Raw genomic sequence first — 24394 nt, forward strand, 5'->3', positions numbered from 1 at the left:
TGATGAAACGGATGTCAACGACGTCGCTGTTGAATTATCGTGTTCTACTTACCTGCATCCACTTCCCCTTTTACAGTGAGAAAGGCCCGGAAAGGTGCATTCTTATATCCCGAGGATTGAACTTGAAATGGGCTGCGCTGGCTGCTCCGCATGACCGGATGATCCGTGGATCCAATCAATAGTCGAAACTTGATCCGTCGCACAACATTGAGTTCCTGCGCTCATCTGGATACTGGCCTATTTTCGTGGAACAAGACGGCTAGGCAGCGTGGGGGCCAATTATCCTTTTTGAAGACTGATGCAAGTCTCCACGTTAATATACGTGGGTCAATGTTGACATTTCTGGATTCATTTTAGCGGTGAAGGACCGTCCTTGTCCGACAGGCTTGGTACGTGTTTCTCTTCCAATTCTCAGCCAATTTTACACTGATACTCGTATCGAAAAATAAAAGCGCTACTCCAGATGGTCTACATCTGGTTACTGAGGTACATGTACATGTACATGGTTGTACAGATATTCTTTTCTGAGCAGCAGAGAGTCCAGCAGTGATACCTTGGCCGACATATTCCATTTCTGAAAACCCCCTATCCTTGTTTTTGTTAGTCGACGCATGCGCCCTACTAACAGCCATACTAACATTGCAGATTTATATGAAGTCCAAGCCAGGACTTTCAATAGGCAGGGTAGAAGCATAAGGAAATCTGCATACTCGTAAAACGCGATATGGCCATGAAGTGTGGTGGCCAAAAGGGATGTCACCTTTCGTCAACATCACAATATTCAATGCTAAATGCCGAATTTCAGCGCCTTCTCCAGTGGCCTATGCTCAAGTTATTGACGGTCCTTCTATTTCGTTCTAGGATAAATGTCTTCACCGACCATCTATCCCAGTCACTTCTACTAACCTAGTTAGATGTCTCATATGAACCGCTTTTTCATCCTTGGCGTTGCCCTCGTGCATGATAGCCATCGCCTACTACTTGCGGCACGTCGTGCGATGAGCGTTACACGGGTAATCGTGGCGATAGCGTGTTTCGATGTTGGCTCCGCGGCAGCTACCCACCTACCCGCTGATGTGTGATATGAAATTTCTCTTGCCCATAATTATAAAAAGCTTCTGGGAACATGAAGCTTCATATCCCAATAACTCTTCCCTTCTAGATGGTCCTCCGGATATCGGTAAATTCCTCCTGTTCCCGTGGAGGCAAAAATGCGAAGATACGAGATATGTTCCGCTGTCCAGGCGTTGATATTCTTCAATTTACTCGGAAACGCAGCAGTGTCTGCCAAAAATCTTCACCCACAAACCCCCGCAAACCCTGAGGGGGTGAAGACAATATTGTCTCCATCTGGCGTGCAAATTAGATATAAGGAACCGGGCAGCGATGGAGTATGCGAAACCACTCCAGGAGTCAAGTCCTACTCTGGCTATGTTGACCTCGATGAACACTCGCACATGTTCTTCTGGTTCTTCGAAGCGAGACATGATCCCGCCAATGCACCTGTCACTCTGTTTCTTAACGGTGGACCTGGGAGTGATTCAATGATCGGCCTATTTCAAGGTTAGAGCCCAAAATGAAACCCGGTTCTAATTAGAGAATTATTAGATTTGACGCTTACCCAAATAACTACAGAACTCGGCGCGTGCAATGTGACAGAAGATCTTGAAACAAGGCTAAACCCGTATGCCTGGAATGAGGTTTCTAATATGCTATTTCTCTCACAGCCCTTGGGAGTCGGTGCGTTCCTTGCGTTTCCTACAGAGGCGTTGGCAGATTTACCCACTCGCTGCCACCTAATATGGGGATCAGAGGGATTCCAAGCGCTCTTGGGTGGAAAAGAAATGATAATGACACGGAAATACAAAAAGCCTACCGTACATGGCGACAATATTGCAGAAATTTTCTTGTCATGATTAGGCGTGTTCTCCATGTTCGCAGCGCTCACCAACTAGCCAATGTCTATAGGATTTTCGTACGCAACTACCCAATTTGGATCGATGAACAATATCACGGGCGATATTGAACCAGAGACTGTTGCTGGTGTGCAGGGCCGATTCGCAGAAGCCAGTGGTCATCCAATGAGTAAGTGTATAATGAGCTGTGCATTCATCACCTATAGTGTCAATCATGCTCACATTGGGCAGTTGATACCACTGACAAGGCCGCCGTAATGGTCTGGGACGTGTTGCAAGGGTTTTACAGTGCCATACCGCAGCTTGATTCGAAGATCAAATCCCGAAGTTTTAACTTGTGGACTGAAAGTTATGGGGGGTACGTTCACAAATTACTTGTTAGCTAATTTATTATTGTTTTTTCCGCTTCTGGGCGCATAGATGCTAACCTGGCTGTAGACACTATGGCCCCTCTGTTGAGTAGGCCCATCCGCTAGCAACCCTCCGTCATGTTCTAATCTTTAGCATGGTGTAGTTTTTGAAGTACTTCCGCAAGCAAAATCAGCTGATTGCGAACGGGACTACCGATGGCATCCAGCTCGAGTTCAATACCCTTGGTATCATAAATGGGCTGGTAGATGCTGAGATACAGGTCAGCTAACAGATCGGGGACACCCCCATATTTACTTATTTTCTGCTTTGCTTCGAGGAGAGTAAACTGACGGCGACATATCTGCAGTTCCCATATTACCCGGAATTTGCAGTAAATAACACCTACGGGATCAAGCCGGTATGTTATGCTACCCCGGTGCAGCGTTGGGAAAAAATTCCAAAAACCACCGTTCTACACTTTGCCCACCTATTCTTGCCTTATATACGGATTGAGATTTTTCTAACTCCTAGTCTCCGCCCAGCTTAACCAAAGCACAGTGGACTATATGAAATTCTCACAGATCCGGGAGGGGGGATGCGCGGATAGCATATCTGCATGCAAGCAGATGAATAGGACTGGTATCATTGCCCACGCCACTTGTGCTGATGCCCTGTCTATATGTCGAAGCACTGTTGGTGAGTATCTCTCTCTCGCCATTAGTTCGCCATCAGCTATTTTATATCCAGGAATATTCTTTCCAAATCTTGCTCTAATATGAACAACCAATACACAGAGGCTCCCTGGTATACCTCTTCAGACCGCGGCGTCTATGACATTCGCCATCCACACGACGTAAGTGCAGCGTAGGACGGGAAAGTTATTTTATCCCCTGACATACTTGCAGCAACCGAATAAAAAGGAAAAGAAAGAAAGAAAGAAAGAAAAAAGAAAGAAAAATCCAAACATTAAAACCATAAATACAGGACCCCACCCCTCCAACCCATTTCATAAACTACCTAAACCAACCACACATCCAAAACGCCCTAGGCGTGAACCTCAACTACACCAGCGCAGAAAACATGCACATCTTCGCCGCCTTCATGCTCACGGGCGACTTGGTCCAGCCCGTCTTCCTCAACTATCTTGCCGAGCTGCTGGATTCGCACGTCCGCGTCGCGCTCATCTACGGCGACGCCGATTACATCTCGAACTGGTTTGGCGGGGAGGCGGTGTCCTTGCAGGTAGAGTATTCGGGGGCAGAGCAGTTCAGGAGGGCTGGTTATGCGCCGTTCATGGTGGGGGATAAAGAGTATGGCGCGACGAGGGAGTATGGGAATTTTTCGTTTACGAGGGTGTATGATGCGGGGCATAAGGTGCCGTGTAAGTATTTCGCTTGGTTATTTCGCTAGTTTTATATATATATATATATAACTATATATATATATCTTTAAATGCCCAGCGCCGTGCACAAAAGAAAAAATGAAAAAAGAAAAAACCCTAACCGGCAAACCAGACTACCAACCCCTCGCCTCCCTCCACCTCTTCAACCGCAGCTTAACCGGCACGGACCTCTCAACAGGCCAGGTGCGCATCGACGCCACATACAGCACAGCCGGCAGCGAGAAGTCCACGCACCTACAATATACACCGCCGTCCAAGGATGGAGGTGGGCAGGTGAGCAGTTCTGCAAATGCGCTCGCGGCGGAAAGTTTTGGGGTTGTATGGAGTCATGTTGTTGTTATTGCTGTTGTTGTGGGGTTGTTGGTGTAAGAGGGAGTGGCCCGGGGGATAAATAAATGATTATGGTGGCCGGCGGCGGGGTCAGGTCATCACTTAGAGATGAACGGGGCGGGGCGGGGCGGGGCGGAGGCGGAGGCGGAGGCGGAGGCGGGGATTGTGTTAGCGGCCAGTTTTTCTCATTATTGTGTAGGTTGATTTATTTTATTATTAATTATTACAGCAACTAACCTAGGTACCCATTCCATGAAGGTTCAAGGTTGGACTTTTTGAATTTTGATGATAAGACAGCTAGCTGCATATATATATCTTATATGCAAGCAAAATATGTGCACTTGGGGGGGGAGGGGCTACATTAAAAACACAAACAAACACCAGAGTAGCATGCAAAATGCCTGATTAAAGAAATAAGTCAAGCCAGGTCCAAAAAAAAAAAAAAAAAAAAAATACAATACATAACAATCTTCTACATGAGACTGCCAATTTGACTAGAGGTACGGAGTACTCCGTATAGAATAGAAGAAAAGATATCAGAAAAGCAGACAAGAAATTTATACATATATTTAAGAGAGAAAAAAAAAAAAAAAAAAAAAAAAAAAAGTTGAGAAGAGATCTGTCTGTCTTGTTTATATACTGATATTCCTAGTTTGATTTGATTTGATGAGAATATGTTTTAAATACAAAGGAAAGTCACAAACAAGACACCAAAAAGAAAAGAGAGGAAGAGACTTAAAAAAGAATTAAAAAAGAACGAAGGTCTGAGAGAGAAAGAAAGAGTGAGTTGATTGAGTTTAAACACACTTCTGTGATTTCAAGTCAGTTTGGTATTTCATTAAAAAAAAAAAGAAGAAAGAAGAAGTAAGATGTAAGAAGTCCGTCCTATCACTATCCCAAATTCCCGCCACCAACAACTACTCAGACAGCCCCTGTTTGGAAATGATGGATTGGCCAGAGGAGGGAAGGGAGGATAGGTTCACACACAGGCTTGCATTGCAATTGTGGATCACTGTGCAGCTCTGCATGTTTCCCAACCCCCATAACCCTCACCCACCACCCATCAATCAAACACCCATCCTTATTACACGAGTCAAATCCAAAGGAAGACTCTGGATCCCAGTCCCTTTGCTTTCCACTTCACACCACATCCCGCCTTGCCGCACATTCTTGACATGGTATGGTTGTGAAAAAAAGAGTATTTATTTAACATCAGCCCCAGTCGACATGCCCCGGTTCTCCAACAAGGCAGTTGGCGCGACTTCCTCCAATGTCTCGTCGGAGAACTTGAGATCCTCTTCGAGGTCCACGGTGTCTTTGATCTTGTACAGGATGACGGGCAGGGCGACGATAATACTGCCGCAGAGAAGACCCCAGTTGATAGCGAAGATGGTCATGAATTCGACCTTGTTGTCGTCGATTCTGTTGAAAAGGGAAGGGGATGTTAGTTTGGTTTTGTGTTGGGTGTTTGGGGGAACGAAGAAGACACTGTGAGTAGTCTTTTATTGGATCGGGTTGGAAACTTACTGCCAGGTAGCGGCACCACCGGCGGATTGGAGACCCTTGTAGAAACCAGCGAAGTTCGCAAGTTTACGGCTGTTGTTGCTAAGGGCACCCATGAACCTAGAAAATTTCGAACAAATTAAACATCAGCAACTGGTTTCACCTCGTTGTTTTGATCCTCGTTCCATTTTCTCTCATTCCCAATTGCCAGGGAAAAGAAAAACCAAATACGGGGGCAGATAACGCCAAAAGAAAGAAGAAAGAAAGGAATAAAACTCACCAGTACACGCAGGTCTGGTAGGCAGCATCGTAAACACCATAGAGGATGTACATGAACATTCCACCAACATAGTCGGAGTCCTTGAAATCAATGATGCGGAAATTTTCAAGGGCGGTATCAGCACGAGTATACTCGCGTTGCCAGGCATAACCACCACCCCAGACGGCCATGGTGAAAATGAAAAGGACAACCAGGCCGAGACGAGCACGAGTAGTGCGGCGCAGGGATGGCATATCCAACATGTAGCCAAAAGCAAAGGCACCAAACATCTGGGCAAGGTAGTAGAGGCAGCTGTTCAGGGCACGGGTACGGATATTGAACTTGGCGCCGTTGACGTTGTTGAAGTGGTAGGCGTAGAACCAGTTACTGGCGATGAACATAGGGAAGAGAGCGACAATGTACCAGTCGGATACGAGGACTTCGCCAAGACCCTTGATTTCGGACCACCAGGACGGGTTCTTCATGACAATGACCTGCGAACCGTCCTCACGGCGGACGTATTTGGATTCGACCAGGAAGAAGCAAAGAACGAAACCGATGAACATAAGAATCATGAAGGCGATGTAGGTTCCGTCGCCGACGGCTCTGCCTTCTGGGGCATTCATGGTTTGGGCCAGGGGGACCTGTGCATTACCATAATTAGCTCAAACTCGAAAAAATACATAGTCCGTTCTTCCCTGAAAGGGGAAAAAACAAGACCCTTCAGCGTATCATAGAAAGAAAATAACACAAAAACCTACCAAGCCTCCAATGACACCACCCAAGTTGAAAATGATCCAGAACCAAGAAATGAATTTACCCTTGGATTTCTCATCGGGATAACTCATCATGACAGCACCCTGGGCGCACCACAGACAACCAGCACAAGCACCCAAGAGGGCACCGGCAAAGGTAAGGAAGCCCAGGTTCCTGTTGTGGTTGTACGACAACATAGATCCGACATAGAGGAAGTAACCAAAGCCACCGAAGAGAAGAGTCCAGCGGAGACCAACACGATTGGCAATGGAACCGGCAGTGAAACCGATGACGGCGAAAGTACTGTAGAGAGCGGTGTTTCCGATGTTGACGGCGTGGGGATCTTGCTGACCACCTCCACCCAGACCGTTCAGGGCGTTAAACATACCCGGGCACAAGAAGCAGACAAAGGAGACCAGGAGCAGCTGAGAAGTAGGGGACGCATAGTAAGGGAACTTGAAGGATCCGATTTTTGGGCGCTTGTACATCCATGGCTTCCCGGAGACGGCACGCGATTGCTCGTGAATGGCTTCCTCGTCGACCGGCTTCTCGATATTCGGGTCCGAGTTCTTCTCACCGTGAGAAGACATTGTTGCGAGAATATGTCGAAGCGGAGCAACGACAAAAAATTAAAGTGTCAGAGGGGGATTTTATATTAGGGTATAATAAATAACCCTCTGCAGAATCTGTAATCGACGACTGTTAGTAATAGACTTGACAACTTCCCACGTTCCCACTTTTTTTAAAATGAGGAAAAGAAAGAAAACAAAAGAAACAAGCAAGCAAGTAGAAGAGAGTAAGAGAGAACAGGAAAAGTATAGATCGGCCCCTTTTGCGTACAACCAACCAATAGAGGGGGGGGCGGATGGGAAGGGCAAACTCGCGCCAAAAACGATTGGAAGGGGCCAAGTAAATAACCGAATTGAATGTAAAAGCAATAAATATTCGCGCAAGGCAAGGCAAGGGGGAAGTAAGCACGGGAAGTTAATAAACACCTTGATGTCTTTTTTTTTTTTTTTTTTTCGATCGATGCCTGCAATCCCAGGAGATGGGGGAGAGGTTCCCAATTTCAATCACGCGATTCAATGATAAATAGAAAAAGGAGTGGATGTGAATGCGACAGGGATGTGAGGAGCAGGACAGAATAAGAAGAACAAGAGCAAGAAGAAGAAGAGAATGGGACTTGGGCGACGAGAGTAATTAATCCAGCTGCAGCAACGAAGCGCAGTTAATCTCAAGAGGGGCCAGCGATGAGATTGTGTTATCCAAGCAACAACACGCGAGAGATCCAGGTACACAACACACAAAGAGAAGGAAAGAAAAAACAAAAAAAGAAAGAAAAAAAAGAGAGAGAGAGAGAGTATAAGGGAGGGGGAGGGGTATGAACAGGTATTTATTTAATAAGATCAGGGAAGAGAAGAAAAAAGAACGAGGACGGACGAGGAGGAGGAGGAGGGATTGCAAGGCGGGTACAGTAGCAGTACTAGCACGGTACTAAAAAACGGAATAGCTATCTATGAATCTTGGGAGAGTCCACCTACCGAGAGTCACGCGAAGATTAAAAATAACCCAATGGAAAAAGGAGAGAAAAAAGTAATGGGGGGGGGGAAAAAGAAAATAAATCGATGGATAAAAATCGCACACGCAGCACGCGATTGGAGATCTCCACAGGAAGCTTTGACAGCCGCTTCGTTTGGGGGGGGGGGGGGGAAGGGGGGAGGGGAGGTGGAGGGGGAGAGAGAAGTTTTGGTTGGATGGAGAGAGAGAGATAGATAGATCAGATATAGAGAGACAGAGAGAGAGAGAGAGAGAGAGAGCAAAGAACCAGGTTTAAAGATGAGCGTCGGAGGGCGCAGATATAACGTTCATGAAGAAGGGGAAGAAAGAGAAAGAGAGTGTATGTATGTGTTGAATGAGCCGAGATAAGGAGTAGTAGTGGTGGTGGTAGTCGGGGTAGTCGTAGTAGTCCTAGTAGTTCTAGTAGTCCTAGTAGTCGTAGTGGTGGTGGTAGTAGTAGACCGGAGAGCAACAGGAAGATCGTGGAGAACAGCAGCAACAGGGGCCAAGAGATAGGCACACACAAGGGTCGCAGTGGATGCGCGTTGGCGCAGTTGCTGGCGTTGGCTGGCGGATGAGACAGTAGTAAAGGGCGTCTTAGCAGAGTCGCAGAGGGATGGATGGGGATGCTTCGGACTTGACTGGAGGCTAGCACGCGACAAGCAACGAGGAAACTGGAGACCAAAAACTGGAGAACTGGCTGGTGGCTGACAATGCTGGAGATGGGAGCAGCTAGACTCTACTGGAGACTGGAGACTGGAGACTGGAGACTGGAGAATGGAGAAATAATGACAAAAGACAACCGCAAAAAAGAAGGATGGATGATGGGATGGAGAGAGAGTTTTCTCGAGCAGCAACAAAACACACGCTTGTGACTGGACACGGCCGAAGTAACAAACGGCAACCCGTCGAAGCTAACTAACTAATAACCAACTACTAGCTAGGAAGCCCGTTGTCGTGTCGTGTGGGGTGGTGGTGTTGGTTGTTGGTGTTAATTAATCTCCAAACATGTAGGCAGTGTATCATGTATGTATGTATGTATGTATGTATGTATGTATGTATATGTACATGTATCTGTACAGATATTAATTAGGTATGGGGACTAGCTAAAATGACGGTTTTTATTCCTCGTGGCGCGCGCGGGGGAGGGAAAAGTCAATGGGGCCAAACAACGGGGTTGGTTGGGAATGGTATTCAAGGAAGAAGTCTCTAGCCGGTACTCAGGAGTCAGCAATCTCCACCTGCCGCTAGCCCATGTACGGTATAACTAACTAGCTTCCCTCCCTCCAGCTTCGGGGTTAAAAAAAGACACAAAAACTGGAGAAAAGAGATGAACACTACTGTACGGAGAACAGTAGTGTGTATGTTAATAACTAGCCTCGCTTACCCCAAGTCATCAGTTCAATATCATCAAGCATTTTCCTTATAGTTAAAGAAATTATGAATAATAAGACCAACCAGCCACCAACCAACTCCTCTAAAACATCAAGAGAATGAATGATCATCATCGTAAAGTATAAATGTCAAGGTTCATGCAGGTGATAGAAGCCCCTTCCTTCCATGGGACAGACTGTACTTGTACTTGTACTGTACTGTCCTGTATGTACTGTCCTGTCCTGTCCTGTCCTGTCCTGTCCTGTCCTGTCCTGTACTTGTACTGTGCTCAACTCCGGGGGGGGGGGAGGGTGAGTGGAGAGTAGAGAGTGGAGAGTGGAGAGTGGAGAGTGGTCCCGTATGGGATCCTCCGTACTCGGCTTTCTATTGGCGGGGCAAACATCGCGGCGGAAATTAACAATCTCCCCGGGCTCTGTTCTATTGGCTGGCTCCACGCTATTCTTATCGTCTTAACGGAGTAATCTATCTATCATATCAGGATCTATGCAAGTGCTTGCTGCGATGTTAAATTTAACAAGGGAGGAAGACACGGCAGGCATGCATGACGGCGCTTTTTTAATTATAGCAGCTACTATGGGGGAACCGGCTTTGTTTCTATTTCGTTTCTTTTTCTATATTCTATATTCTATATTCTTGTTCTGATTATTCTGATTATTCTGATTATTCTGATTATTCTGATTATTCTTACTTATTAGACAGGATCAGGATCATGAAATGAATATCTTCAGCCTGCTTATTATTATTACGACAATACAAAGCTAAGACCAAGACTGCTCCCTGCTCACTGTTCAACTGCTCAGGTGAGATCCAAAATTTCCTTCTTTGGGTAAGCTCCCGCGTACCGAAGGGACCTGTGTAAGGACATACCCCGGCAGGCATGGTTCCTTGGTACTGCAGCTCTATTGTCTCTTTCTTGTTTCTTGTTTCCCCAGACCGCGCCTAAGGAAAGGAAAGCGAGAGAAGAAGAGAGAAGAAATGAAAGAAATGAAAGATAATAATAAACACCCCCCCCAGCAGCGTTCAACGACCAAAAGCAAAAAAAAAAGGGGGGGGGAAAGAAGAAAAAAAAAAGAAATCAAACCCGCTCACCGAAAGCTCTCAAGTAGAGTAGCCAGCCAAGCAGCTTGCTTCTCCATGCTAATAAAATATATACGGAGTAATAATAATATAATATTATCCCAAATCTCAAATCTCAAACCTCAAACCTCAAAATCCCAAACGTCTCAAGTCCCCCGGGCCCAGTCCAGTCCAGGCAGGGCAGGCCCCCCTTCCCTTCCTTCAGGCGCAAGCTGCTACAAAGCTAATTCTTTTAGCCTCCAGCCACAACTCCGCAAGCGCCGAGCTAGCCTAGTTAGCCGTCAACTTGGGTGTGGTGTCAAGCTTCCACCGCAGCGTTGCACCGGCCTGTTGCTTGTGTTGCTTCTGAAGAGTTTTTCTACTAAAAGGAACCGCACCGCAGCAATGCTGGGGTTACATGCTACGTTCAACTTTGGGTTTATATTATTATTTTAAATTCTTGTATATTTGCGGGTTGCGCGGGTGCGGGTGTGGTTGTGGTGGTTGTGGTGGGGTGGTATTTTGTATATCATGCCAATATCATACATGTGTTGTGTTTATTCATGTATTCGTTTATTCGTTTATTCGTTTATTTAATAAAATTGCGTCCCATTCTCTTGTTGCCACTTGGAGCTCAACAACAACAACAACAACGAGCAACATTGAAGGGGTGTGTGTGTGTGTGTGTGTGACATGATGTCTCGCGGTTGGAAAAGAGTCGGATTCTTATTTTGCCTCCCCGGATCTTTTCTCTCTCTCTCTCTCTCTCTCTCTCTCTCTCTCTCTACGGAGTACTACTCTCTCTACTCCGTATACAGAGAGAGAGTAAATAATTTTTACCCCATTCTCGATGATTTTCGCCCAGGATCGCGCATCAGTGATTGTTCAATCATTGGCTGGCTGTGAACTATTATTTCAATGGCTATTCGCTTGCTTCTTCTCTCATAGGAATAGGAGCTTTACTTCTTTGTCTGTTGTCAACCTAATCAAACCAATTAACCAATTAACCAACTAACCAACTAACCAACTAACTACGGAGTACTCCGTACTCTCTTCTGTACATCTGATGTGGATAAAAATAAATAAATGAATCAAAAAAATGACTTCAGGTTACTGTCGCGGTTACATCTCATTGTTTTCTTACCTCTCTCTTCTCCTCCTCCTCCCCCCCTTTCTCTTTCTATCACTTTCTTACTTCACCTTCGCCTACTATAACTATTTCTCATCTATTGCAAACCAAAGCAAACCACCCATTTTTATTTCAAAGCAAGGTCAGGTGTCAGGTGTCAGGTGTCAGGTGTCAGCTTGAATAATCAAATGATATCAAATCATAGATCCACCAAACAATAATAAACATCAGCAATGGTAAAACAATATTAATGATAATTCTAATAATTCTAGACCCTTACACTGTTGCCATGCCATGCCCATGCCCATGCCATGAGTGTCACCGACCGCTGTTAGTTCGCTGTTAGTTCGCGGGCATCAGAGTGACCGTGCATCCATATTCCCTTCCATCCATCCATCCATCCATCCATCCATCCATCCATCGCCGCATCATCATCATCGTCGTCGTCGTAGTAGTAGTAGAAATCTCCAGCGAGGATTCTCTGCTGAAGGATCCACTTTGATCATAGCCATACATAGCCATACGGATAATAATAAGATATCAAAGGAGGCGTATTTTACTATAATGTCATGACGGGACCGTCCCTGTCGTATCTATGATACCAGACGTAAGTTACAGCGGGACGTACGGGAGCTGTATCATTATTTGTGTCTGTGTCGGTGTCAGTCACCGTCGGTATTATTTATTAGGTTTTGCCAGAGAGAAGCTTTATTTAGGGCGATGATGTCATCGTTATCATCGTTAACTATTCATTCCAAATAAATAAATAATATCGTTGAATCAGAAAAGCGAAAAGGGAGATTTGATTGAATAGAAAAAATTATTTTACCTTCTCTTGCTGGTTTGCCCTGTTGAAAGGAAGACCTTGCTTGACCTTTTGACCGTTGAAAAATAAAATAATAATAAATAATAAGTTAACGAACCACCAACTAACTCCGAACAAGGGCAAGACACACTACGGAGTTACAACTAGTTACAACTACATCGCCGCGCCAGTGCATCGCATCGCTACATTGGACTGTACATGTACTGTACACTCTCACACTCACCTTTCTACTGATTATTGGTTTCGTTCTCCCTTCCCTTCTTCTTCTTCTTCTTCTTCTTCTTCTTCTTCTCTTCGGGCAACTCGGCTGCGCTCCGTGACCCACGATGATCCCACACCAGATAGTTACATAGTAAGTGGTAATAAGTAGTAGTAGTAGTAGTAGATGGAGAGAGTTTCGGTATCAGAGCAAGAAGTGAGTGAGTGGAAGGGGAGAACACGAGGGTATCTTTTTCTTTTTCTTTTATTTTCTTTTATTTTTTATTTTATTTTCTTCCCTTAATAACCTAACCATTAGATAGAACAAGGAAGAATGAATTGTCGTAACTTCGTAACTAATAAATAATTATTGTGGCTTTGTTAATTAATAAACCTTTTTTTTTTTTCCCCTGAATTCCGCCCCGTCATAGTTCATCTTTTCCCGCTCGGGGTGCTTCACTGCCCGCGATCAGCCGTTTTATTTCATTTTGTCCATTCAATAATAAAATAAAATAAAATAAAATTTATTAGTCTTCGATTGAAGCTGTAACTAATAAGTGTGAGAGTGAATATTGCTACTTACGGCTGTGGGCGTGGAGACAATATAATTAACAACATCGTATGTCTCTCTCTCTCTCTCTCTCTCTCTCTCTATATGCACACCCCCCTTATTCCTTCTATAACTTACTTCCAGAATGTTTCTTCTGTGTATTTAACCAAAACCCACTCATCAAATCAACCAATATCCTCCCCTCCATGATATAGATAGACACATATATCCTAACCCAATCAAGAGCCAAACTGACTTGACCCTACAGAAAAAGAAAAAGAAAGAAAAAAGAAAGAAAGAAAAAAAAAAAAAGAAAAAAACAACCCATCTCCAACCCAACCATGCCCTCCATAGTCCAAACCCCCGACAGCTCCCCGCTAACCCCGCGCATCACTAAATTCACAAACTGCCGCCTCCCGCTCAACGGCCAGCTCATCGAGCAGGATCTCTGGGTCGATTCCGCCTCCGGCAAAATCCTCCAGGACCAGCAGGCCTTCTACGAGTTCCAGCTCAGCCCGGACCAGACCGTCGACCTGGGCGGCCGCATCCTGGCCCCCGGCTTCCTCGACGTGCAGATCAACGGCGCGAAGGGGTTTGATTTCTCCGTGCCGCAGGCGACGAGGGAGAAGTATGATGCGGGTTTCAGGAAGGCGTGTCTGGCGCTGGTGAGGATGGGGGTTACGTCGTTTTTGCCGTCGGTGACGAGTCAGGCGGCGGCGGTTTATAAGACGGTATGTTGAAACATGGAAATGGAAATGGTAGTGGGATGGGATGGGATGGGCGAAAACAAGGCTAAAACGCAAAGAGGAGGTGGGGGGGGGGGAGAATTTATATATTATACGATTACTATGTTATATAAATGGGGGGGGGGGAAACAGAAGCTAAATCATGAATCACAGGTCCTACCATCCCTAGGCCCCTCTGGCGGATCCCGCCGCGCGGAGGACGGAGCGGAATCTCTCGGCGCACACGTCGAAGGGCCCTTCCTCAGCCCGGGTAAAAATGGCATCCACACCTCCAGCGTCCTCCTCGCCGCCACCAACGGCTTCCAGGACTTAATAGACTGCTACGGCGAAGAAAACCTCCTTATCCCCCAAGATGCCTCCACCCCTACAACCGCCTCCGCCTCCGCCTCCTCCGCAGTCTCAACCACCACCACCACCATCGCCACCACCAATAATCCTAATAACAACCCAAGCCCAAACATAAAAATGATCACCGCCGCCCCCGAAGTCGGCGTCATGAACTCCCTCATCCCCCCGCTCACCGCCCAAAACATAATCTTCTCCATCGGCCACTCAGACGCCACCTACGAACAAGCCCTCGACGCCCTCGCCGCCGGCGCAACCATGATCACCCACCTCTTCAACGCCATGCGGCCCTTCTACCACCGCCACCCGGGCATCTTCGGCCTGCTGGGCAAGCAGTCCCAGCAGGCCACCCGCCCCTTCTACGGCCTAATCGCCGACGGCATCCACCTGCACCCGACCAGCATCCAGATCGCCTACCACGCGCACCCGGCGGGCATGGTGCTGGTGACGGACGCGATGAAGCTGTGCGGCATGCCCGACGGCGTGTACGAGTGGACGAACGGGGAGCGCATTGTCAAGAGCGGCGCGCTGCTGACGCTGGAAGGGTCGGCGGAGGGGAAGATTGCGGGGTCCTCGGCGACGCTGATTGAGTGTGTGAATAATTTTCGGAGGTGGGCGGGCACGGGGGTGGTGGAGGCGGTGCGGGCGGTGACGGAGACGCCGGCGCGCATGCTCGGGGTGGATGGGGTCAAGGGGGTGTTGACGCCCGGGGCGGATGCGGATTTGGTGGTTTTGGGGGAGGATGTGGAGGGGTCGTTGACGGTTGATCAGGTTTGGAAGTTTGGGGTGAGGGTTTTTGATCGGGAGAAGGATGGGGAGCGGGAGGAGGTGTGAATGTGGATGCGAGGGGGTGAAAAGGAGGAGAGCTGGGAGGGAGAGAGGGGGCGGTTTTGGATGTTAGCCTCCCACCAGGCTCTGCATATTCCTCGGGGAAGTTGCTGCTCTGTCTTGTTTCATTATGTTTGCTTTCATGATCTATCCGCATGGGATATCTTTCTCCCCCCCCCCCCTTTTTTTTTTTCTTTTCTTCTTCTTTGCACTGCGAAGATATATATTTTGCCATGATTAGTTGATATACAGATTGAAAAATAAGTGCCCTAAAGAGTTTTTGATAGAGATATTATAGATAAAAACGAGTTCATTCATGTACAGTACGTTTTACATATATAGTTGAATACCATTTTTTCTGCCTTCCTTGAACCCCCTTTTACTTCCCCTTTTGTTTATATTGCGTGTTTTATCATGAGAAGCAAAATATATATATATATATATATTTATCTACAGAGTATAGTAAAGCAGATTTACTTGAAAACCCACTCTTTTAATATCTTGACTTACAAAGCTATTCATTATGTTACCCCTTATTTTGAATGCCTTCCAGGCTCAACCCACCAACACGCGGATATAAAAACTGCAGTAAACAAAAAATAATAGAAATACTCTCAGGAATTCCACGGCCTGTGTATATACTCTGTGATTCTTACTTCAATTACACTTTTGCTGATTATGCTTGTTATGTAAATCAAATTGTCTGCTTGATGTATTGATATATATATATAGATAATATATGATGGCATTCTTCCAACACTTGCATTCACCTGATTTCTAATTCATGGAATGGTGAATGGTGAAGAATTTCCTGGCTTTGAAACTCCTTTTTTTTCTTCTTTTTTTTTTCTTTCTTTCTTTCTTCTTCTCTACTCGGCCGTTAAATATCATGATAGCATCATTGGTGGGGTGTTGTGTTGCATGCATGGACAGTCTCCCCTACTAAGTTGCTCTCTACTCACGAACACATGGCCTACTTTCTCAAAGCCTGATGATATCAGCATTCATTTCGCAGCTACTTTCTATATCCTACCCGCCTCCCCTGATTATATTTATATTTCCTATGTATTGCCCAGTTCCCCCGTCTCTAGATCATCCGGGGTTCAGATTCCGTTTTAATTCACGCTTATGCACGGTACATGGTACATTGGACGGCCAGAAAAGGAAGCCTCAGTAGAAGAAAAGAGAGTCAGATATATTTTTTTTTGGCGAAAATTAAATAACTGTAACAATTATAAATAAACTAATATAAAAATATAGCAAAGCTAAAGCTTAAGTAGTTCTTTCTTTTTTTTTTAAAAAAAAAGTTGTCAAACATCCAAGTGGTCCCCCGCCCTAACAGCAACGCCCCCTTGTTCGAAGGCATCGAGTGATGGCCCATCGGATATTAAAAGCTAACGAACAAAATAGGGTGAAGGGGGTGTGGTTGGGTGTGAAGGGATGAAGTTGGCGTTTGACAGCCGCACTCGAATGGAACGTAATTAAAAAAAAAAAAAAAAGAACAACAAAACAATATAAAAATATAAACGATCTCTCTTTCTCACACAAAAAACGTTTATCCCTTCGCATCTCGTGAAAAATTTCAATAACAAAAAAAGGCCAGGTCGAGTTAGCTAGATAACCAAATCAATTCAGGTCCATTGTCCGTCAACATCGAGTCCGCATATGGGAAAACGGGGCCGCTAGGCGCAAGGCGTAGGCCGGGGGAAAGAGAGAGGGGAAAACAAAAGAATCCAGCGTGATGGAAATTTCTTCCGTCTCTGTCTCTCCTAGCCTGGGGCTTCCTGTTTCCGGCTGCGGGGGTTGCGATCTCGTCTATACATTGAGCGTGATGGGAACGCATCCGAGGAAGATAAGGCCGTTCTGGTTCCCCCCGGGGGGGGGTGTTCGATTAGTTTTGGATATATACAAACATATAGTGCTAGGGAAACGCTCACCATCTTGTTGTCAGAGCAGCATACGGCGTTGGACTTGCAGCCATTAAGTAGGTCGAGATTCAAGACGCCCGTTATCGGCTTGCCTAATTTTCACCAGAAACATCCCATCAGTCAGTGGTTCTTCCGCCTGTATCCGAGCCCCCCTCCTGTGAAATGAGAAAAAAAGGGAAATTAAGAGAGACAACATACATTGAGTAGCAACACCACCTTTCGCATTCTTCGCCTCCTTGTCAAGACCAAAGATCTTCAGGCCCTGGATGACGGTCTTGTCGTCGCTGGACTTGTGGCTCTGGCAGCACTGGGGGACGGAGTTGCAGCCGGACGTGCCACCCGAGCGGACAGCCAGTGGGGAGCCGACTTCACTACCGCTGTGGGGTGGGAGCGCGACGGCGTTAACCACGGTGCTGATGAAAGCGAAGGCGGAGAGGAAGAGTTGGAGCTGCATCTTGAGTGTTTGGCTGGGGGTTGCGGTGGAATTTTTTTGTGTTTGTTTGGGGGGCCTGTCGAGACTGGGAGGGAGGGATAAAGTTGGTTGAAGGAGTGGAAATTTGTAGGTGATGAGGATAATGAATAATGAGAGTGTGAGATCTTTTGGATATTTTCTTTTTTGTTCTGTTAAGGACAGGATGCTTTTGCTTTGCTTTGCGGTGGAGACGAAGAAGAAACGAGGTTTTGGGAGGCGGGTGAAGCATCTTTATATAGATTTCTCCGCACCCTCGCTCACCCTATGGATGCTTCTCCTGACAGCATATGGCCGTAACTTGCTTGGATAGGAGTGCGTGTAGAGGTAGAGAGCGTCCTGAGACCTCCCCCTTTTCCCGTCAAGTGTCCACGAGCCGTGTTGCGTGCAACCTAGCCATCATCTCGAGCAGACAAACAGAACGATGCATGCCGCTGCCCTCCCTTGTTCAAAAAACGCCTTGTATGGAAATCAAAAATTGGAGTAGTGCAAAATTGTCAATCCCAATTCGAAAAACAATAAATAATTGATATCTCGATCGCCGGCTTCTTCTAGCCCTTTCCGAATGGGGAATAAGGATATAGGAGCAAAGCAAATACCCAAAGTGCACAGGGGTACTGACTGTACCATCCGTGTCGGCTGTGTACTGTGCACAGGTAGGTACATTACCAGTACTGTAGGTTCCCGCCGAGCTGTTTGAGGAGGAGAAGGGTGGGCGATACACAGAGAGGCAATGTAGAATGGATAGCACAAGATCGAGTTCGATAATAACAATAACAACTGGTTTCAGGATAGCAGCAGGAACCAATAATTGTGGTTAATTTGGAAACTGAGTCGAACCAGTTTGAGTTACTGTGGCTCTGTGCCGGTCGGTGGTATTATCGATTGAGCTGGCTGTGCATAGCGTGTTTTGCACAGGTTCTGTATGTACCTGCATTTTGTGTTAGCTTTGCTTGCTTGCCTGCCTATCAATTTTTTTTTTTAAAAAAAGAAGCTTCATTTGGCGAAAAAAAAAGGAACGTTACTTGAAGTTTAGGGGTTTGGTAAGAGTTCACTAGGTTCATGCGAGGGAGGTTGGACGGGCAATATCCGACAGGTGTGGAAACCAAACGTCTGACAGCATGTCTATAGATTACCTAGGTAGATGAGGATGGTTTCACGGACGAAATTAAGGGCTAAGTCAGAATTAAATAGGCCATAGCATCACTGACGAGGGAGAGATGCGGGAAGAGATGCTAAATTGGTTGGAAAAGCGTGGTTGAAAAGGGAGTTTGTTTATGACTTGACTTGACACCATCAGCTTTCGTGAAGGTGAGGAGCATTGAAGGGGAAGAAAACAAAGTGAACTAACTAACTAGTTAGTTAATCGAATGATGTGTTCGGCAGCCCCTGGTCTGATGGGCAAACAATCATGTTCCTCACGTAGGACAGAACAGCCCAACCACCCGTGAAAGCAGAGCTACCCTGCCCCCTTTCTCTGGGAGTGTCGTAAGCAGATAGCAGATTTTATTGCTCGATATATGTCTGATAATATCCAGTAATCGAAAGGCTGGGACGCAGGTTCATTCCCCTGAGGTTGGGGTGTGTCAACAGAATAAAACGAAATCACCGTATAATATATCAATGAAGCCAGCGAATAAACTTCTTTTATCACTTTTAAATTTCCTATCTGGCAGTAAACCCAAAATAATGTGAGTATCCAGCACATAATTTTGTAAAAGTTAGTATAGATAAATCAGTAAAAGCGAAATATCCGCCCACACCAGGACCAGACCAGATCCGATCAGATACCCGAAAATGAAACATCATGGTGCCCAGATGTAGATATCAAGAGGTAAACATGACCAAAAAAAATGGCCAAAAATACACATATATTACTTATTAGGTAAAAAAGAAATAAAATGAAAAATAATCACAGTTTAGGCGCCTCCCTTCTCCATCCGGCTTCCTCAGCAATAAGTTCGGCCGCCCGCTCCGCAATCGTCAACACCGTTACCATCGGGTTAACAGTAGGCATAGTAGGGAACACGCCCGCATCCGCAATACGAACCTTTCTCAATCCCCTAACCTTCAATTCTGGATCAACGACCGCATACGGATCATTCACCACATCGCCCATCTTCGTCGTGCCCGCCGGATGGTAGACGGTATGCGCTGCCCGTCGTCCATACTCGCTCAACTCCTCGTCGGTCGTGAGGTCAGGCCCCGGCGCGACTTCGCGCTTAATCCAATCTTTGAAGGGGGATTGCTGCGCGATTTTGCGGGCGGCTTTGAAGCCGGCGACGATCGTGGCGGCGTCGTAGCCTTCTGGGTCGGTGAAGTAGCGGAAATCTAGGGCAGGTTTCACGGCTGGGTCGGCGGAGGTGAGGTAGAGGCGGCCGCGGGAGCGGGGGCGAGGGATGTTCGGGGTCATGCAGAAGGCGTTCATGGGGACGTCGTAGCCGAGTCGGGCGGTGTTGACACAGAAGGGGATTTGGTAGCAGTGCATCATTACATCTGCGGCGTCGCCGTCGAAACCGGCCGCGTTGGGGGCCTCGCGGCGGAGGAAGATGCCTGCATCGGAGTCCATGGTGGTTTGGTTAGGGGGTACGGGTTGGTTGAGTTCCCAGATGATGATTGTTTCTGGGTGGTCGAGGAGGTTTTCACCGACGCCTGGGATATCCTTGACGACGGGGATGGACAGGGGGGCGAGTTGTTCCTTGGGGCCAATGCCGGATATTAGAAGTAGGCGTGGGGTATCGACTGAGCCGGCACAGAGGATGGTCTCCCGTTTGGCATTGACGGTGAGTTTTTCCCCAGATTTGAGTGTCACGTTGACTCCTGTTACGGTATCACCCTTAACGTTGACGCGCGAGACCCAAGCGTTCGTCAAGACGGTCAAATTGGGACGTTTCTCGTCTCCACGGATGATGGGGTGGATGTAGGCAACACTCGCACTGCTTCTGCGGCCATCCTCAGGGTTGTATGAGATGGAGAAGAAGCCGACACACTCCGTCAATTTGCCCTTTTCACGAATTTCCTTGTTGAAGTCTTCGATCACCGGGATACCCAGAGCGGTGGAGCAAGATTCTACCCAATCCTTGCAAAGTTGGTTGCGGTGCCGGAGATGGACGGGCTGGATGGTGTTCCGCAGGTTATCCGCAAGGCGAGTGAAGGTTTCGAAGTTCCAGCCTTTGCAACCCATACTTTCCCAAAGCTTGCAATCATACTCAAAAGTCCGGAACGAGATAAGGGTATTATGGCTGGAGCAGCCACCAAGCACCTTGGCGCGGGAATGGCGGATATAGCTATTTCCTACAGAAAACGAAACGGAAAAAGGTAAGCGGAATACCAATGTAAGCACTGTACAATACTCGTTGAGAAAAAGAGAGGGGGCGCCACTAATGGAGTGGACAAACCAAATACAGGGGAAGGGGGGGTAAGAAAAAGGGGTTCTTCAAGACATAATCTTGATCGCAATCTGAATCTGGGGGTGTAAATGCGGGCAAAATCGCTGGACTGCGTAGCAGCAGCAGCGGGGGCCAGAAATAGAACTTACCCATCGGTTGTTCTACAGTTCCATAGTCGTAATCAAACTCCTGGTCGCCGAGCAAGCTGAGCCAGTCCTTGAGCAGGAGGATTCTGTCGTCCTGGTAGTCGCTGGGACCAGCCTCGATAACGAGGATCCTCATTCGAGGGAGGTATTCCGCCAGCCTGCTGGCGATGACACAGCCAGCTGTTCCTCCGCCGACGATGACATAGTCGTAGCTATCGACATCAGCTGCGGAAATAGAATCTGTAACTGTGGTTGCCATTTTGTTTTCTTTCTTTCTTCTTTCTTTCTTTCTTTCTTTCTTTTTTACCGTTGGGTCTAGTTTTCCAATTCGGCGTTTATTCTATTATTAATTGGACTCGTGTTGAACAGGTTTTCGAGATCCGTAGACGAGGGCGGGCTTGTTGAATGAGTTCAATGCTCAACAGTGGAGAATCAGAACAGTTGAAGAGAGAGAGGCAAGGAGAGGCGTATTGCGATTCTTGCTTGGCTTTACTTGGTTGATGTTAATGCCGGGTAGAGACGTAGTCTAGGGTCTATTGATCTTTGATAGATACATAAGAGAAAGCTGAAGTCGAGTTGTTCATCTATGACAACATGAAAGAAAGGGAAGACGTCTTCCTCTTTTCTCCTGACAGGAAAATAATTGGGAGGGTGGCGGCTGAGCATTTATATATAAAGGCGGCAAAGGTAAAATACATAAAATTTCCCCCCATTCTTTTTCGAAGTTCCGGCGATTTCCCTTGCTTCGGATAGAATTCAAGTTGACTGACATCATGAAATGGTTTTTGTTCTCTTTTTTTGGTTTCTTGCCGTCGAAGTCAGTCCGAGGCTATACGCAGCGAGCCAATGGCGAATCGGGAAATTAGGGCTAGCTGGATGACTCAGCAGTTTTCCCGTCTCGGCGCCAAGTAACCCTAAGCCCTAACTGGCAAGGACGGTCTCCTCTCAGTCCGCCATATGCCGCTTGCCCCTGCGCGATGACATCGATGGCACCAACCAGGAACCAGCTCAAGAGACTCCAGAAGAGGACGCCGCAAGGGGGGAATTATTAGACAGATGAAGCGGTCAGAGGGAGAACTGCTACTCACTGCACTGTCCAACTCCAATGGGCGATATCATATCCGCGTGCCGTTTTATTATGCATTGCAGCTGAGTTGCGATACGATACTGTGGATTAAACCAGCCGGAGAACCCCAAACAGTGGGATGGTCTGTGGGTTAGAAAGTAGAAAGGGTCCTTGGATCTGAGGAGAAAAGCGCAACCCGTACATAGTAAATAGTTATATCATACATATTAAAAATACGCATGGACGAAGAAAGGTTAGATAGAAAAAGCCGTTCTAATCATTTCAAACTGAGAATACAAAAAGAAGTAAATGCTGCGTCCAATACAATCCCACCCATAAGAGGACATCGGAGAATGGGGTAATTCATAATCATATCTATCCTGTTGCACCCTTTTTCTATATCTTATGATCGTTTTGTTTTTGACTTGCTAAAACACACAACCCAACCCAACCCAAACCCCCAACAAACCTCAACATCTCTCAGTGCCCACATGCCAATGTTCTTGAACGGTAATACCGACCGCCTCGCTACTCTCCAAATCGCTCCTGTCAAGCCGACTAGACGCGGGCTTCTTCGCTGTACTCACCGCCGCGAAATGCTTGCCAGCAACCGGCCTCAGCTGATTCTGCAAGCTGTCGTCATTCAACTGCTCGAAGCCACGGCCACCGCTGGGTCCGCTGCTTTTCGACGCGCCGGTGGTGTTTGATGGCAGGATACCCGGGTGTGCCATCAGAGCCGTACTTGGAGCGGTTTAGTAGGGGCCGTAGGAGCGGAATGCAGGATAGGGTTACGGCTACGCTGGGTTCGAGGCCGGAGAAAATGTTTTGCTGGGGGAATTGAGACGGTGATGTCTTTGAAATCCATGGAGGAGAGGGTGTGTATGCGGACGGTACTGACGACGTAGGTTCTGTGGGATTTAATCGAGTGGTTAGTAACAAGGGGGGAGGGGTGGGGGGGGGGGGGGGAGGAGGGAAATATATATATTTTGATTCAGTTGGGTAGACCGAGAGGCCAAAAAAATATCGAGGGGGGGAGGGGCGGGAAGGCATACAGAAGACCAATGCTGAATACGCCAATCAGGATCACTTTTTTGTACAGCTGCATCTGCAGTTTAGCCAGGTACGGTAAGGGGAGGCACAGCAACCAACACGTCAGGGACGAGGTTGAAGACACACCAGTGATGGTGAATGAGAGGACCTGGTCACCGCACTCCCCGCCAGGGATTGACTGGTCCCAATTGTACGCGAAGAGACGGCAAATGGTGCAGCCCGCAATAATGGTCGCGATTGCCCATGCAGCGATGAATACCATAGCTCCTCTTCCTATCTAGATAACGGGAGCGACAGGGAATACCCTTGAGTATAGCAGGAGGATAGACACTTTGCAGAAGCTTAGGCTGAGAACCCAGAGGAATTGAAGAGGGATGAGAAGCTGGATCGGATGTGTTAGCTAAATATTCTTCTAGTGCTTGTCGATATGAATGGTGTTTCAGGAGACGATACGCTTCTCCAAGGATTATTTACCTTCAGAAGCTTGATTGCGGGTTCCGGTCCGGATTCCTGGATGACCTGTATCGTGTGTCCACATCCAATTCCACCTTGGATAACGCCTATACGGTGCGTGTTGGTCAGCAAGTGACTGCTCGAGTTGCTGCCCGATACGTTAAAGATCAGGTATGGATGTACGGGTGCTGTAGGGGCGGTGGGTCTGGGCACACCTACCTGTGATACTGACGGATTCCAACGCCACTGCAAATATCTGCCATAGAGTTAGCGGAGGATATATGATGACAGCTATCAGGACAAATAATCAGACCCTAGATTCACACATGCGGCAATGATACAATAGTCAATTGCTTCGAGCGATCTCCTCGCAACGTTTCGAGCAAGTATGCGCAGAGAAACTTCCAGCGTTGGAATGATACTGTACGCAGTTGCTACGCCCAGAACTGACCTCTGATCAGCTGTCACGATAGGGAATGGCGGTGCCTTGGACGGCGGTGGAAGGCCCTCCATATTGAAGTATTCTATCAACGCTTCAAACCACCCGAACAGACGCTTCCTGGCAGTGAAGTTTGTAAGCCACGGTGGGGCAGAATAACAAAGGAGTGAAACACGACTGCCTGAGGTCGTCGGGGATGGATCCCCCCTTTCTAGGGTAGTTGTGTAGATATAACTATATATATCCAGCTGCGAAACTCCAGTAGGGCGCTGAAACCTGGGGTGGGTTGATAAAGGGATATGGGGAA

The 24394-nt window shown here is 47.0% G+C and overlaps 6 protein-coding genes across 11 annotated transcripts; 2 read left to right on the forward strand and 4 right to left on the reverse strand.

The window, feature by feature from the left end:
- Positions 1-1211: 1211 nt before the first annotated feature.
- On the forward strand, positions 1212-4038 carry BDBG_07019 (carboxypeptidase D; the record flags this gene model as incomplete). The annotated part of the gene is made up of 11 exons (XM_031722899.1): positions 1212-1563; positions 1636-1740; positions 1969-2085; positions 2148-2274; positions 2355-2370; positions 2431-2547; positions 2635-2685; positions 2810-2963; positions 3062-3120; positions 3252-3648; positions 3782-4038. The coding sequence occupies 11 exons, from the start codon at positions 1212-1214 to the stop codon at positions 4036-4038; spliced, it is 1752 nt and encodes a 583-aa protein (XP_031579922.1).
- Positions 4039-4606: 568 nt separating this feature from the next.
- Positions 4607-8325, reverse strand: BDBG_07020 (DUF895 domain-containing protein). Of its 4 annotated transcripts, XM_002622463.2 has the most exons (5): positions 8059-8325; positions 6523-7203; positions 5783-6405; positions 5527-5622; positions 4607-5421 (listed from the first exon to the last, which is right to left on the reverse strand). In XM_002622463.2, exons 2-5 carry the CDS (start codon positions 7105-7107, stop codon positions 5202-5204), a joined length of 1524 nt encoding a protein of 507 aa, XP_002622509.1. In that variant the 5' UTR covers positions 7108-7203; positions 8059-8325; the 3' UTR covers positions 4607-5201. The 4 variants fall into 4 exon arrangements, with proteins under 4 accessions (XP_002622509.1, XP_031579924.1, XP_031579923.1 ...); XM_031722901.1 differs by having other exon boundaries at positions 4607-6405; positions 7513-8249; XM_031722900.1 differs by lacking the exon at positions 8059-8325 and having other exon boundaries at positions 5091-5622; positions 6523-7178.
- A 4807-nt stretch (positions 8326-13132) lies between these two features.
- On the forward strand, positions 13133-15523 carry BDBG_07021. Of its 2 annotated transcripts, XM_031722903.1 has the most exons (3): positions 13133-13297; positions 13497-13959; positions 14128-15523. In XM_031722903.1, the coding sequence occupies exons 2-3, from the start codon at positions 13570-13572 to the stop codon at positions 15151-15153; spliced, it is 1416 nt and encodes a 471-aa protein (XP_031579926.1). In that variant the 5' UTR covers positions 13133-13297; positions 13497-13569; the 3' UTR covers positions 15154-15523. The 2 variants fall into 2 exon arrangements, with proteins under 2 accessions (XP_031579926.1, XP_002622510.1); XM_002622464.2 differs by having other exon boundaries at positions 13272-13959.
- A 1123-nt stretch (positions 15524-16646) lies between these two features.
- BDBG_07022 (uncharacterized protein) lies at positions 16647-18534 on the reverse strand. Its single transcript, XM_031722904.1, has 3 exons — positions 17274-18534; positions 17085-17167; positions 16647-17010 (listed from the first exon to the last, which is right to left on the reverse strand). Exons 1-3 carry the CDS (start codon positions 17527-17529, stop codon positions 16963-16965), a joined length of 387 nt encoding a protein of 128 aa, XP_031579927.1. The 5' UTR covers positions 17530-18534; the 3' UTR covers positions 16647-16962.
- Positions 18452-21858, reverse strand: BDBG_07023. Of its 2 annotated transcripts, XM_031722905.1 has the most exons (4): positions 21083-21858; positions 18900-20838; positions 18570-18825; positions 18452-18475 (listed from the first exon to the last, which is right to left on the reverse strand). In XM_031722905.1, exons 1-2 carry the CDS (start codon positions 21336-21338, stop codon positions 19457-19459), a joined length of 1638 nt encoding a protein of 545 aa, XP_031579928.1. In that variant the 5' UTR covers positions 21339-21858; the 3' UTR covers positions 18452-18475; positions 18570-18825; positions 18900-19456. The 2 variants fall into 2 exon arrangements, with proteins under 2 accessions (XP_031579928.1, XP_002622512.1); XM_002622466.2 differs by having other exon boundaries at positions 18570-20838.
- A 926-nt stretch (positions 21859-22784) lies between these two features.
- On the reverse strand, positions 22785-24161 carry BDBG_07024 (uncharacterized protein; the record flags this gene model as incomplete). Its single annotated transcript, XM_031722906.1, has 6 exons — positions 22785-23053; positions 23322-23472; positions 23500-23577; positions 23670-23755; positions 23868-23894; positions 23975-24161. 6 exons carry the CDS (start codon positions 24159-24161, stop codon positions 22785-22787), a joined length of 798 nt encoding a protein of 265 aa, XP_031579929.1.
- Between the last annotated feature and the right edge of the window lie 233 nt (positions 24162-24394).

This window comes from Blastomyces gilchristii (genome assembly GCF_000003855.2).
Source record: "Blastomyces gilchristii SLH14081 genomic scaffold supercont1.17, whole genome shotgun sequence".
Classification (NCBI taxonomy): domain Eukaryota; kingdom Fungi; phylum Ascomycota; class Eurotiomycetes; order Onygenales; family Ajellomycetaceae; genus Blastomyces; species Blastomyces gilchristii.